The sequence below is a fragment of the Camarhynchus parvulus genome, chromosome 2 (assembly GCF_901933205.1).
Source record: "Camarhynchus parvulus chromosome 2, STF_HiC, whole genome shotgun sequence".
Classification (NCBI taxonomy): domain Eukaryota; kingdom Metazoa; phylum Chordata; class Aves; order Passeriformes; family Thraupidae; genus Camarhynchus; species Camarhynchus parvulus.
This window is the reverse complement of record NC_044572.1, coordinates 129,943,906-129,957,344: the sequence shown is the minus strand read 5'-3', so window position 1 is coordinate 129,957,344 and position 13,439 is coordinate 129,943,906. Positions and strand designations below refer to the sequence as shown.

At 55.2% G+C, this 13,439-nt stretch overlaps 1 protein-coding gene across 3 annotated transcripts; it reads right to left on the bottom strand.

The window, feature by feature from the left end:
• Positions 1-5,998: 5,998 nt before the first annotated feature.
• Positions 5,999-11,918, bottom strand: OSR2 (odd-skipped related transciption factor 2). Of its 3 annotated transcripts, none has more exons than XM_030943659.1 (4): positions 11,636-11,918; positions 8,035-8,758; positions 7,278-7,377; positions 5,999-6,564 (listed from the first exon to the last, which is right to left on the bottom strand). In XM_030943659.1, the coding sequence occupies exons 2-4, from the start codon at positions 8,685-8,687 to the stop codon at positions 6,382-6,384; spliced, it is 936 nt and encodes a 311-aa protein (XP_030799519.1). In that variant the 5' UTR covers positions 8,688-8,758; positions 11,636-11,918; the 3' UTR covers positions 5,999-6,381. The 3 variants fall into 3 exon arrangements, with proteins under 3 accessions (XP_030799519.1, XP_030799518.1, XP_030799520.1); XM_030943658.1 differs by having other exon boundaries at positions 11,640-11,918; XM_030943660.1 differs by having other exon boundaries at positions 5,999-6,482; positions 11,640-11,918.
• Positions 11,919-13,439: the final 1,521 nt, after the last annotated feature.

Sequence of the window (13,439 nt, the reverse complement as noted above, 5' to 3'; positions counted from 1 at the left end):
GGGAGATTTAGAGACTGTACCTTTCAATCCCAGCCAAGGAGATACATCAAGGCGCGCTGACGTGAGGCACGGCTGACACACCTTGAGGCATCTTCAGTGCACTGAGGGCTAGTGACGCCAAAGGATGGCAGCTGGCAGTAGTAGAGATAATGCCTTATAAATAATCTCTGAGGGAAAAAAAACAAATGAAGGTTTTGCTTCCTTTTACACTTGGAAAAAGAAAAGCAAACAATCAGCCAATCTACTTCCCCAGATGTACAAATGGGTGTCCAAAATGCCCCGGCATGCAGGAGAGCCCTCACAAGTGCTCGGTGAGGGAGCCTCAGGTCAAGGCACTGCCTGGGGGAGCAGGAGTCCCACAGCGCTGCCCGGGGCGCAGCACCACCGGCACCGCCCTGCCAGCAGCTTTCCTTCCCAATCCCATCCCTGGTCTGCAGAAAAGCTGAAGTGAGCTTGTTTTGAAGCCAGAAATCTGGGGGATTTCTGCAGAGAGGGAAAGTCAAAAGACCTGGGGTTTGTAATATTCTCCCAGCTGCAGACCTCAGCCATGTGAGGCAATGGAGCCACTCTCTGGATCCTACAAGAATTTCAGGAAAGCAAAAGTCCTGCTGCTCCCCTTCTACTGAGAGGGGGCTGATTTCAAATGGACTCTGAAGGCCTGGAGATTCACTTGGCCAATCCCAATTGTCCCAGAGACCGCCCAGCACACTCTTCAAACCCCTTTCATTGTGGTCCCAGTGGAGGACAGCTTGTAGGAGTGTCCCTCATGGCCCCAAATCCAAGCCAGTCTTGTGATGGTTGCACGGCCTGGCTGCTGAGACTCGTGGTAGCCTGCAGCCAGGAGAGACGCCACCTTCAGCCAGCATTGCCAGGTCTGAGAAGAGGCATCTGTCCAACCCCTGGGGCCGCTGCATCTCCCAGCACAGCATGCGGGGTCTCCACTGGAGCCATGTCCTCCTGCTGCCTGTCCCCCTACCTGCTGTCCCCTGCCTGCCTGTGGGCTGGGGACACAGCCAGTGTGCTCTCCCCGGTGATGCAGCCAGGCCAAGGGGGCCCTGCTACATGCACCCCTCACTTCAGGCAGAGCTTGGTATTTTCTGTATCTGTAAACTTCAGATTAAGCTTTTTTGATCAATCTGTACTGCAAAGTTCTGCCCTAGTGCTGACAGAGGAAGAAACTTTCCCAGGGAAAGGTGACCATGCACCACTCCAGCTTGACCCTGTAGGGATGAAGGTGCAAGGCCACTGCTTTTGGGTCCCAGCCAATGCTTTTGGGTCCTGCCCCACTCATCATGAAGTCCCAAGTAGTGTTTGAAAGTTGCACTTGGGAGAGGGTGCTCAGGCTTGCAAGGGGGGCTCTAAGAATGGGAAGCAGCTTACACTTCTATTGCCTTAATTCTGCAGATCTAGGAAAGATGCTTACTGTTTTCAGTGTAGATATTTTTGCATCTCATTTGATAAACTAAGAGCTTCTAGTAAAAAGTTTCATAAACATCTGCACCTGGATTTTTGAAAATAGAAGAAATCTATGTTCTATACAGACATGATGCCTTTCTTTTGAATGTAAATAACTATTTTTAATCATTTCAATGAAGATAACTTTTTGTCTGGTAGCTACCCTATTTTCATAATAACTGCACTGTTATAAGTTGGAAAATTAACTAATACAAGTTTACATAAGTAGGAAGGAAGAAATGCGTCATGAGGAGGGAAATACAAGCTATAAATCCAGTACAATTTTAAAATAAAGAAACATATGCCTAAACCCTTGTGTAATACAGTTTGGTAAATCCAGACACTGTTCTACACTTTATATATAGAAGACTATCTGCAGTTACAGTATGAGGAGCATGGAGTTATTGAGACTCTGAGCCACCAGTGCAGCTTAACTGTCTAACTGCAAACTCAGTCCTGACATTCTGGGGCTAGAGCACTGCACCTGAAATCACTGATCTTCATGACGACCAAGTAGTTTGGGGGCTGCAGTGCTGCTGACAACAGTGCTTCCACCCTGAGCAGCCCAGGCTGCCACCAGCTGCATGTGCCACCAGTCCTGGTCCTCCTGGGACTATGCTGCTGGCTTTGAGTCAGAGCCAGCATTCTTGAAATGGTCCAAGTACATCTGTGGCACCTGTTCTGATGTCTCCTGAGTGTGATGTCGACATTGCATCAATCAATGGGATCAGCAAGGAAGGACCAGCAGTGTGTGAGAAGTGCCACACAAGGGACATGAATTCTGGGTCAGGGAACAGGGAGGAGCTCATATGGGCTGGTGGCTGAAGGATAGAATGAGGCAACAAGTAGAAGTTGGAGTGGTTCAAAAGAGGGAACCAAAAAGTCTAAGTATAGGAAGTTGCTCTGGAAAAGAGATTGAAATGTGGGATAAGCATGGGAAAGCAAAAAAGAAACAGGAGGGAAAAAGTAGGGAAAGAGATGGAGGTGAGACTAGGCAAGAGGCAGGGTGTAGTACAGGATGTCTGGGGTAAGAGAAACAACTCCTGAAGCAAACATCCGAAAGTAGAGCAGTGAGAAGGAAGAAGGAAGAGGGAAAAGGAAAGGGAGAGAAGGCAGAGAGGAGTTGAATAGTTGTTTTTCACACGTTTTACTCTAAGGCACCCTAGGAACCAGCCCCTAGACCCAGGCAGACGCGGCCACGCCACATTCCTGGGGTGCTGCTCAGTGTTTGACACTTAGATCTGGGCTAAGGTGGTACTGGTATAACGCTGGGCTTTGCCAGCAGACTTACACTGCATCAGATACAGCCTGTGCTGGCTGGAATAGCATGACATGCCATTGCTAAGTAATATTTGCCACATAGAAAAGCTTTATGCACAATTAGCTGGGCTGAGCTGCTCTGCCATCAGCTGTGGACAGTGTCTGTTTCAGCAACTGATATGGAAAGAGCTCTGTTTTCAGATGCAACTTAAAGGGCTATAATTTGCCCCTAAAAATGTAGATTATTGTGGCATTCTTATTATTTGTTGTTCTTTTCTTCCTGGTATGTAGCACAGCTAGTTCTTTTTCCTGCTACAGCAGCACAGCTGCTGCCTCTAACACAGCAAAAGATGCAGAATCAGCCCATGCCAGTGAAGGCAAAAAATAAGCAGTGCCAAAAAAGAAGGGGCAATGAGAGAGAGTAACACAGAGCAGCAGGAGGCAGGTGGTTTGGGAAGCTCTGGGAAACTGCAGAAGCATGGAGCTGTCTCCTGTGTTCTGTGAATGAGCAGAGAACTTCCAGAGGGAAGGAGGATACTTCACAAAGGCACAAATGGCAGTCACAGGTATATTGCTGTATTTAGTGTTTGCATTGTGAAAGTCAGGATGGAACTTTATGGCTATAAAATCCCTAGCCCTGCCCAAAAAGTAGGTTTACAGAGCTTGTTTCTGTTCCCCACAGGTCTAAAACCAACAAACCATATGTGTATTTTAACATGTTCTTTATAGCTGCCTCTGAAATTTTCCAGGGAGGGATGGATTTTTAAAAAGTGAATGGGGTGTGGCAATGCTATAGGCAAGTGAATTGATAGTAAAGAGAAACACTAAATCATTCTCTGGCTTTTTAAGATGATAGCTACTGCTTTAAAGATAAAATAACAGTTCATGGACCAACAGTTAGAGATGCTTGTCACTGACCTACCTCAGTAATTTGGGTTTTTCCTGGCTGCTGAACTTTAGAAATCTTCGGAAGAAAAATTTATGGTCTGTGTCTGCTCAGGGGGAAGATTATTAAACAAGCAACCTCAAACAATTAAATAAAACCTTAGCTATATACAATCATTTTAATTTTGTCCTTTGATATTGCTCATCTGATTAAGTTCTTTCCAAACAAACTTCACACAGAACTTGGCCTATGAGGAGCGGACTGAGCCCATATGTATCCTGACAGGAGTGTTTACTCAAACAGAGTTATCCCAGCCTTGCTCTGCGTACTTGGGGATGTAAAACGGCCTGGGGACAGGAACTCAGAGAACAATAAGGAGAGAGAAACTTAGAGGAAATAACCTACTGAGAGAACAGGAATGCATTGAGAGTAGACGAATCAGCCAGTCAGGGAGACATCAGATATTGGGAAAGTGCCCATGAAGCGGGACCAAAAGATGCCCATGAAGAGAGGTTTGGAGAGGAGCAGTGTGGAGAGAGAAGCATTTTGAAGGGGGAGAACAAGGGCTGCCAACATGGCAGGGCAGAGTGTGAGAAAAGATATTTCTAGGGGTGCAGCACCCCAGCAAAGAAAGGGTGCAAGTTCACGGGTGGTGAAGAGGAAGAGACCAGATGGCACTGACATAAACTTTGACTAGGGAGGCTGCTCTTCAGCCAGCAGATGAGTACTTCTGGCTGCAGAAACACTCTTTCCTTCCCCATCTTCCTGGACAGGAGCAGATGGAGACATGGGTCTTGACCACATAAGAAATTTTGAGTTTGGCACTGTCAAATCTGCTGTACCAGTGGAAGTTCACCTGGCTGCCTGGTCTGGGGCAGAGCAGGGCTGGCTCATAGTCTCTGCCCCATGGTAACCTTCTTTGGAGGCAGTGCTGGCAGTAAAGCAGAGCTTTCTGCACCGATAGTCTGACCGCAGCCCAGGCACTGCTGGGTTTGACTTGCTACTCATTAACAGTGTCCAGGCAGTGCTCCCTGCCGAAAGACCAGCGAGGATCAGGGATGGTGACAGTGTAGCCACACAAGCTCTGTCAGCACCTGCTGCTTTTGGGCATGCTAGGATCTGTGATCCTTCCCATGGATGGACCAGCCTGGAGTTCTGGTACCCTGCTAGGTGGAGCTCAGGAGTGAAGCCCTCTCTGCTGAACTGGGTGCAAGGGGATTGCTCTCTCCTGGGACAGGGCTCCCTGGGCCTGGGGAAAAGATTTCTCCCTGCCGTTCTAACCTGGTCCTTCATTCAGTAGAGGAGTAGAGAAGGATGGTTGGCCCCAGTCTGAGAAGGAGCAATTTATGGGGCCCCAAACTACTCAAGACACTGTGGAGAGGGTGCCAGGAGTGACAAGAGCAGTGGGATGGTAATGAGAGGATACACATCCAAGTCGCCCTGCAATATATCAGGGAAAATGCCTCAGTGTTGGCACCACACCCTTCCAGAAGAGTCCACAGGAACCGGTGACGGGCTTGCAAGCATGGCAAGGGAGGAGAGCCCGTTGCGCAGTGCCACCGTCCTGCCGGCTGCAGACCCGGTGCAGGCACTGAGAGTGCTGCCCGGGGGGTGGACATGCGGGATCGCCGAAAGCCACCCCGGCAGGGAGGGCCTGGGGCCCCAGGGTGGGTAAGGGTCTCTCGAGGGGGGGAACAATCCCTCTCCGTCTAACCCCCTGGGTGTGACTTGCGCTCGGCATTGCAGATGGAGGAGGGGGACGGGGTGGGGGGATCCCTGCTCCCAGTGCCGCAGCTCTGCCCCGGCCCGCGGATGAGCCCGGGGCGGAGGGCGGGCGGAATTGGCGCCTCGCTGCTTGCTTCCAGAGCTGCCGGGAAAGAATCGTCTTCTGCAGGATAAAGTCCCTGTCTAGGCGAGTGAATTGCCCGTGTCCAAAGTCTACAGGCAGGAGGCTGCCTGCTGCAATCCCTGCGAGAGGGATAACTTTTACAATATACGGCCTGATTGCAAATAAGTTACTAATAAGCCGCTTTGGCGTAAGAACGGCTCTATGCATTATTTCCTAAGATCTGTTTATTTGCAAATATTTCTCTGTTTTTCTTCTTTTAAAAAATCGTTCGGGAAAATTAGAAAAAAAAGGTACAGAAGTTAATATTTAGACATTCAAACTATTAAGTAATAGAGCTATAAACTCTCAAATAAGGCGCTTTCATTTTACTTAACAATAGATAACACAACAGCGACAGTGGAACAAACCAAACAAAAGCGATCACCAAAATTGTTGTGACAGTACAATTACCCGACTAGGAAATTTATTCAATATGCTTTGCCATTGCATTGACACAGCAGGGAAAAAAAAGCCCAAATGCTCAGAGAATAATACAAGAAGGCGGGAGGTATTTGGAAAAAAAAAAAAAAAAGATTTATTTTGAAATAACTTTTTAAAGAGATACTTTGCCTCCATGATTTGTTATCGATGTGCATCTGACACGATACAAAACAAACAAAGAAAAAAACACGTTCTGTACAGAGCTCTAAAATGAGCCGCGATTATCTATAAGATGAGCTTTACGCTTGGGTGTGGGTTGGAGAGGGGCCCGATCCTGCAGTCCGCACTCTCTAAACGAGTTTCGCAGACATGTGGTAGGAAAGCCTGGCCCCGAGTCTGCGTGCGTGTCTCCGTGTGTGTGTGTGTGCGCGTCTGTGAGTTCCTACAATACACTCCTTGAGTAAAGTGGGCAAGCTGGAGCTGCCGGAGCGGGCGCGGGTCCCTGGCTGCTCTAGAAGTCCTGCCGCGGGGTGTGAGTTAGACTGTGCCGCCGTAGATCACAGTTTCGCCTGAACACTTTGCCGCACTGCTCACAGTTGTAGGGCTTGATGTCTGTATGGGTAAGAAGGTGAGTTTTCAGGTTACTTCTTTGATTAAAGGTTCTTCCACATGTGGGGCATTTGTGTGGAGATTCCTGTTCAGATTTGAAGCAAGCAAAGGATTAATCCTTCACAAACCACCTTGTTTAACGTATTACTGCACTTTTTCTCACCGCAACGCACAACTTGAGATATCGGGGGAGGACACGAACGAGAGGAGCCCCGTGCGGCCGGGCGGCCGCCCGCCTCTCCCTATCCTGCCCCAAAAGCCTTATTTATAGTTATCGAGTAGTGATGTTCCGCGCCCCTGGGGCACACGGAAAACAGCCTCCGCGCCGCCCTCCCGCTCCGGGACACCCGCTGCTCGCCCGGCCGCCGCGGCGGTCCCTCCTCTCCGCTCCGCATCCCGCGGCCGGGCCGCCCCGCTGCCCCGCGCCCGCCGCCGCCGCCAGGGCAGGGCTGCAGCCCTCAACGAAAACCGCCTCGAAGGAGCGGCGTAGACAAACCCGAACCCGGGGCTCACTCCCAGCCGCCAACCGCGTCCCCGCTGTCTTCAAGCCCGTCTCCCAAGGGCGCCGTTTATCCGCGGGTCTCCCGCGGCCGCGGAGGTAATCGCGGGCCGCTGTTCCCCCGCGGACCCACGGGGCCGTCCAGTGCCGGACCCCTCTCGCTCCCCTCCGCACCAGAGCCCTGTTCTCCCCGTGGCCACCGCCCCTGCCCCGCGGCGGGCCAAGCCGAGCCGAGCCGGGCCAGGCCGGAACAGCGCCGGCGGCACACGCGTTGAGAGGCCTGGGAAGGGCGGGCTCACCTGCATGTGTAGGGTTTTGTGGACCGCCAGGGTCCTGGACTGGCAGAAGCCCTTCCCGCACTCCTGGCACTTGAAGGGTTTCTCTTTGGAATGGATGTACCTGGAAGGCAACCCGTGGGGTGAGCAGCGCTGCCGGAGGTGCGTGGGCCCCGCGACCCCAGACCCCGCTTCCCTAAACTCGACCCCCTCTCCCAGACGCCCTCACCCTCCTCTTCCTTCCTTTCCCCATTACTATTCTGTGTATGGTTAAACTTCTTGGCCGGTCCAAAACATTTGCAATAATTCGTATCGAAGCGTGACTGCACTCTCTGGTGCCAGATCGGGACAGCGTCTGGGCTGCCGGCCGGAACCGAGCCGATCTTCTCCGAAGGCGGAGAGGATTCTCTCAGCTCTGCGGCCGCGGGCGCCTCTCAGCACGGGCCGCAGCATGCGGAGATGGGTGGGGGATCAGCAGGGAAGCGCCCACCTGCGACCCGTCCTGTTCCTGCACCCCCCAGGATCAAGACTCAGAAGCACAAAAGCCCCGGGATCTTCATCTCCGGCTGTGAACCCCTCTAGCTCTCCCTCAGGCGGGTGCCTTTCCCACACAAAGCGCAGGTTTCGGCTGCCCTGGTCCCTCCGTGGCCTCCGAATCTGAGCCGGGGGCTTTTCCTGTGCTGTTTCCGTGGCTCCTGGAGCCGCTGAATCTCATTCCTCTAGAGCTGCTCACCCCACCCCGACTGCCCACGGCCCGACCCCGGTCGTGGTGGTCCCTCACCGGTGGTCCCGCAGGTGGTCCTGCCTCCGGAAAGCCTTGTGGCAGATGTCGCAGGTGTAAGGCCGCTCGTCCGTGTGGGTTCGCTCGTGGATGAGGAGGTTATAGGACTTGGTGAAGTGCCTGCCGCAGAACTTGCAAATGAACTCCTTTTTCGTCTTGGAGGGCAGGCGGCCGCGGGAAGGCTTCCTGTCCGGGGACAGCTTGCTGATGCCCGACAGGGGCGAGGCCAGTCCGGGACTCAGCTTGGCGAGCTCCCCCGCCTTGGGGGGGTCTTCCTGCGTGGCGGCCACGGCCAGGTTGGCAAAGTCAAAGCGGGGCCTGTCCTTGTGCAATGCTGGGAGGACGTGGGCGATGGCCCCTTGCTTGGGGTGGAAGAGGTGCGTGGCAAAGGGGAGCGCGGGGAAAGGGAAGCGGGAGTCCACCAAGCCCTGCGCCGCCATCTCCGTGATGGTAGAGCGGGTGATTTCATGCACATTGGGATAGCCCAGTGTCCAGTGGTTCATGTGCATGGTTTGCACGGCGCTGAGTCCGTACAGACCTTGCAACTGGTCCACAGCTGCGGGGAAGGTGTTCACAGCCTGGAGGAAGGAGTAGTTAGTGAGTTGCAGGGACGGGTGCAGCGGGATGGGGGCTGGCAGAGCCTTGCTTCCCATCTTCCCGAGGTGGGTGCGAACCGGCGGAGCAGCTGGTGTCTCTGCTGGGCTTCCGAGACGGGGAGAAAATCCTAGGAAGAAAGAGGGAGAAAGGAGGAGAGAGAGACTTTTACTGAGAGCAGCGTGGTGCTCCTTAGCCAAGGCGAGCGCAGCAGCGGAGCCAGGGAGGGCCAGGCACGGCTCCGGTGCGCTGCCTTTCCGTGGCCCCAGTGCCCCGCCGCAGCACAGGCTCCCGTTCTCCGCCAGGACCGGCGGCCGACACCGACCCACGGCGCGATCGCTTCGACCGGAGAAGCTAAAGCGTAGGAAATAAATAAATAAAAACAGCGTTCCCAAAACACCTACCCCAAATTAAAACAAAAAGGAGAAACCCAGCACCGACCCAACTGAAGGCGCCGCAAATTCAAATTAAACGAATCGTGTAAAAATACAGACGGAATGGAGACGCGGCCGGGGACGAAGCCTCTCCGCTTTCCGTCGCCCAGCCACCTTTCCCCGCAGCGCCAACCGCGGGGACCCCGGAGCCACCTCCCTCCTGCCCCCCGCGCCGACCTGGCCCCCGGCATCGCTCCCACCCTCCGCTCGGCCTCCTGCGGGCGCAGAGGCCCCGACCCCGACCCCTCCTGGCTGGGGCCTGCCCGGGATAGAGCAGGGTGTTCACGGAGAGCCGAGTCAGGCCCGGGGGGCAGAGCGGGGGAGAATAAACCCCGCGTTCGTCCTAGCTCCGTTGCTTATTTTTCTTCCTTCAACAACAACTCATTTATCAAGATAACCGAAGGAGAGAAAAGGAGCCCCTACCCCGCACGCACACCTCCTACCCAGCCCCCCGCGCAGCAGCCATCCCAGCGGCGGCGAGAAGAGCGACCGGCCCGGAGGCCTCCCCGGCCCGCCGAGGGCCGCCCGGCCCGGCGCTGCCCCGCAGTCGCTCCTTCCGCGCCGCGGGGCCGAAAAGGGCGACCGCAGCCCCGGCGGGACGGAGCCGTGCGGCCGAGCCCCCCGCACCTCCTCGGGCGTCCCTCGGCCGGGAGCTCCGCCGGAGCGGCGGGGCCGTGAGCTAATGAGCGATGTGTGACTGTCAGAGGGTTTCACTCAGCCCATTCAACCGAAAGCGCCGGGCCCGCTGCTCCCGTCGCAAGGGGGTCCCCTCGGCGAGCCGGGGCGACGCTCCCCAACCCCCCCCCAGCCCCCGCGGGGCAGGGGGACATCGGCGCAGGGGGCAAGACCCTGCCGTTTCCTTTTTTTTTTTAACTTTCGTTGAAGGTTCACTTCCAGCAGCCGAGAGGCTGCCGCGACCCAAGAAAGCGGCCAAAGCAAACGCCGGGGTCTCTCCGGGCCTGTAAACAAGAGGTAGGGCCGAGGGTGATCCAGCACCTCAAGGGATTTGTGTGAAGGGTCTGGTAACGCGCAGTTTCCAAAATAAACCAGAGAACCTCCCTCCGCAAAAATCCCTAACCCACCCCCTCCAAACAACAACAAAAATTAAGGAAACTCTCCGAGTGCAGAGCCACGCTCCGTGAGCGGTGTTCCTGCCTCCCGGGCCGCTGCCGCCCGGCTCCTGCCTTTCCGCTGGCACCGCGCGCACTCCGCCTGCAAAGACGGCTTTTCGATTTCTTTCCTAAAATACCTTTCCCTCCACGTTTGTTGCACAGCATGATTGGCCGACTGGGGAAAAAAAAATGTGGCAAGGAGGTCGGGTGTGAAGTGCAGTGCTGCCTACTCCTGTTTTCGTTTGCCTCGAGTCGTGGCTTTCCGGAGCTTCCTCCGCTGTTTCCCAGTTTTCCTCGTTTGTGATTGTATCGACACCGGGGACAATTATCAATACTATTATATATGGCCATCTTTTCGTTTTATTGTTGGGGGGGGTGGTTATATATAGAGACTTATTTTTAAAGATGTCGGAGTGTGAGTTCCTATTCGCTTTCCGCGAGGACTCGAAACAGAAGCAATTAAATCACTTTTCGTTGGCTGCTCCGGCGGCTCCTGCCTCCATCCCGGTTGTCTGAGGCTGGGTTTCGGAGCCACCGGTCGGGAGTTATGACCGAGGCAGGAGCAGTGTTTCTGTGGGGCAGAGCTCCCTCTGTTACAGCCGCGTTTGATGGCTGCGTATGGGGGTGCCATTGCACCACGCTCATTTTGGTGTCCAAGAACCAACTCTGAGAAAACTATTCTGATCACGAAATCCTCATTTTAAGGTAGAAACTTCTAAAACCACACTTCTGTCTGAATGGCGGTACATATGCTACTATTTGTATTTGGAAGCAGCTTTAGTAAAACGTATCAAAAAAGAATAGAAAGCGCCTTCGAACGTGATTTTTAAGGCCATTTATATTAAGGTGTGTTGGGGCGGAGGGGTTGAAAGTCAACCAAAAACGGATGTTACTTAAACCTTGGCACTTCCTTTTCCCTTTCCATTCAGAGAGCTTAATTAAATTAAACCCGGTGCCAGGACAGCCCTCTCTACCTGCTTGCCGCCGACCTGCTGGTCCGGCCCGCGGTCCCCGTTCTCCCGCGGCGGGGCCGGGACCGTGCCCCGAAGGCTCTGCCGTCCTACCCAGTGATAGGGTGGGCACCGGGTCGCCTCCGCTCCCCGACGGCCTCACCCGAAGCCGCGGCCGCCGCTGCCCGCACAGCCAGGTGTTTCCCCTGGCCGAGGTTTCCCCAGTGCGACCCGCGGCTTGGCTCGCAGTCCATGCACGGACCGGCTGCTCCCTGCCAGAAGCTTCGCGTGAAGGACATCGAGAGCGCGTCCCGGGAGGCTGCCGTCGCCTGGCCTCGCACCTCCCCGCGACGTGGAGGGGGGACACCCGCACCCCAAGCCGCCGCGGAGCTGCGAACTGAAAGTAAACCCGGCGGCCCCGCGCTCCCGGCTGAGCGCACGCTCCGCTCCTGGGGCGGCCGCCGCGCTCCCGTCGACGGCAGCAGGCAGGGCGGGCCCCGGAGCCACTCACCTACCGCAGCCTGCTGCTCCTCCAGGGGCAAAGCTGAAGCGGCGGCCGCGGCACCTTCACGGAGACATTAGATCCACAGCGGAGGCGCTCAGCGGGGCCGGGGCCCGGCGGCGACCGGCATGTTGCGGAGGGCTGGGGGGCGGCTGGGAGCTCTGGCAGCGGCGGTCCCGGGGCCCCGGCATAGACCGCCGCCTCCCGCCCGCAGCCTCCCGCCTTCGACCCCGGCGAGGCTCGGCGCGAGTCTGAGCCGCCCCCTGCCCGGTCCATCACATTTCAGCGGTGACTGGCGTGGAGCGCTGTCCCCGCCCGCCCGCCGCCGCCGCCGGCCCACCCCGCGGCGCGCACAGCCCCGCGCTCGGGGCCGCGCCGCTTCCGCCCCGACGGGACGGGACCGCCCCCGGCCGCGGCCCCGGCCCCGGCCCGCCCCGCCGCGCCGGCCCCACTGTTTACTTGTGTTTGGGTAGCAACTGGGCTTTAAAGCGGCAGAACGCCCCCCGTTCTCCCCGCGTCACCTAAGGTGACTTTTGCCTCCGAGAACAGCTCGACGCCCCCCGTCCCACTGGCGGCCGCGGGGAATTTGCGCGCTCCTTGCGTCTCGCCGCCCATCTCGGCTGCCCGTCGTGCCCCAGCTGGAGTGACATAGGTGGCCCGACTGGCTTAAATATCTAAAATAACACCCCCAAACCTAGAGTGTGGGGTTTTGTGGGTGCCTATGTGGCCAAGAGTGGGTGCAGATAGTGTTCAAGTCCCAAGTGGGCTTGTGGCCGTCATGTCGGGTCGCTCTATGGACCGTCAGCGTATCGGCGCTGTCCTTTCACTGCCACTGAGTCGCTTAAGGGCAGATTCGGGAAGAGAAGCTCTGCAGAGGCATCCCCATGCTCAGTGACTAAGCACACAATCCCTACCTGGAACAGACACATAGTTTCGAAAGCAGTTTCGATTTATTACCGGGCAGTTTACTGCTAAATGGGGCCTCCCTAACCCTCTTCAAATGTCTCGATTAGGGGGCTCTATTCACGTTCGTCGATAGTTGCAATGCAGCTGATTGCATATGTCGGCTTTGGGTTACATTTTTATCTGCAATATTATCCTGTTATGTGCGTTATTTCAATCACATGTATCGGGAATTAATCGTATAATCTGGACTGGAAATTGGAACAAGAATTGGAAAAGGACAAAAATATGCAGGGGAAAATGGCACTTAAATGATAGCTTTGAAAAATTTTCAAAGGTAAGGTCTATGCAGGTTAATTCAAGCCCGAGGTAGAGAAGAAGACATAAATTACGGCTGCATGGGGATTTTTTTTTTTCTCCTTTTAGTGTCCGGTAAGAAAAAAACTAATCAAAGAGGGGAATAAGAGTGGTCAGAGGAAGTTTTGGCCGTGTCCCCTCACAGGGTAGCCTAGCCGAGGATGGCGCACGTTGCAGCCCGCCGCTGCCGCCGGCCGCCGGGGCTATTTTTCGTTTCTTTTCATAAATCCCTGCTTCGAAAATGCTCTGTTTTAAATCCAGACAGTCTAAATAAATAGTATTTCTTCTCCCGGCCAGTGAGGATAGGGCAGTTCACAATTCGCGGAGAAGGACTGATTTCCTCGGTCCGGGTATGAGGTGGGTGCGGGCCGCCTCGGGGAGCCTGCACAGGGCAAGGACTCGTCGGCCGCGGCTGGGCTGGGGGACTCCGGCAGGACGCGGGGGCAGGACCCGCATCCTCTCGTTTTGCTTTCTCGAAAGAGGCCGGCTGCTTCAAGAACGAAGTTAAAAGGCGTCTTTAGAGTCGCAATTTCTTCCCCCCACTGCTGGCTTC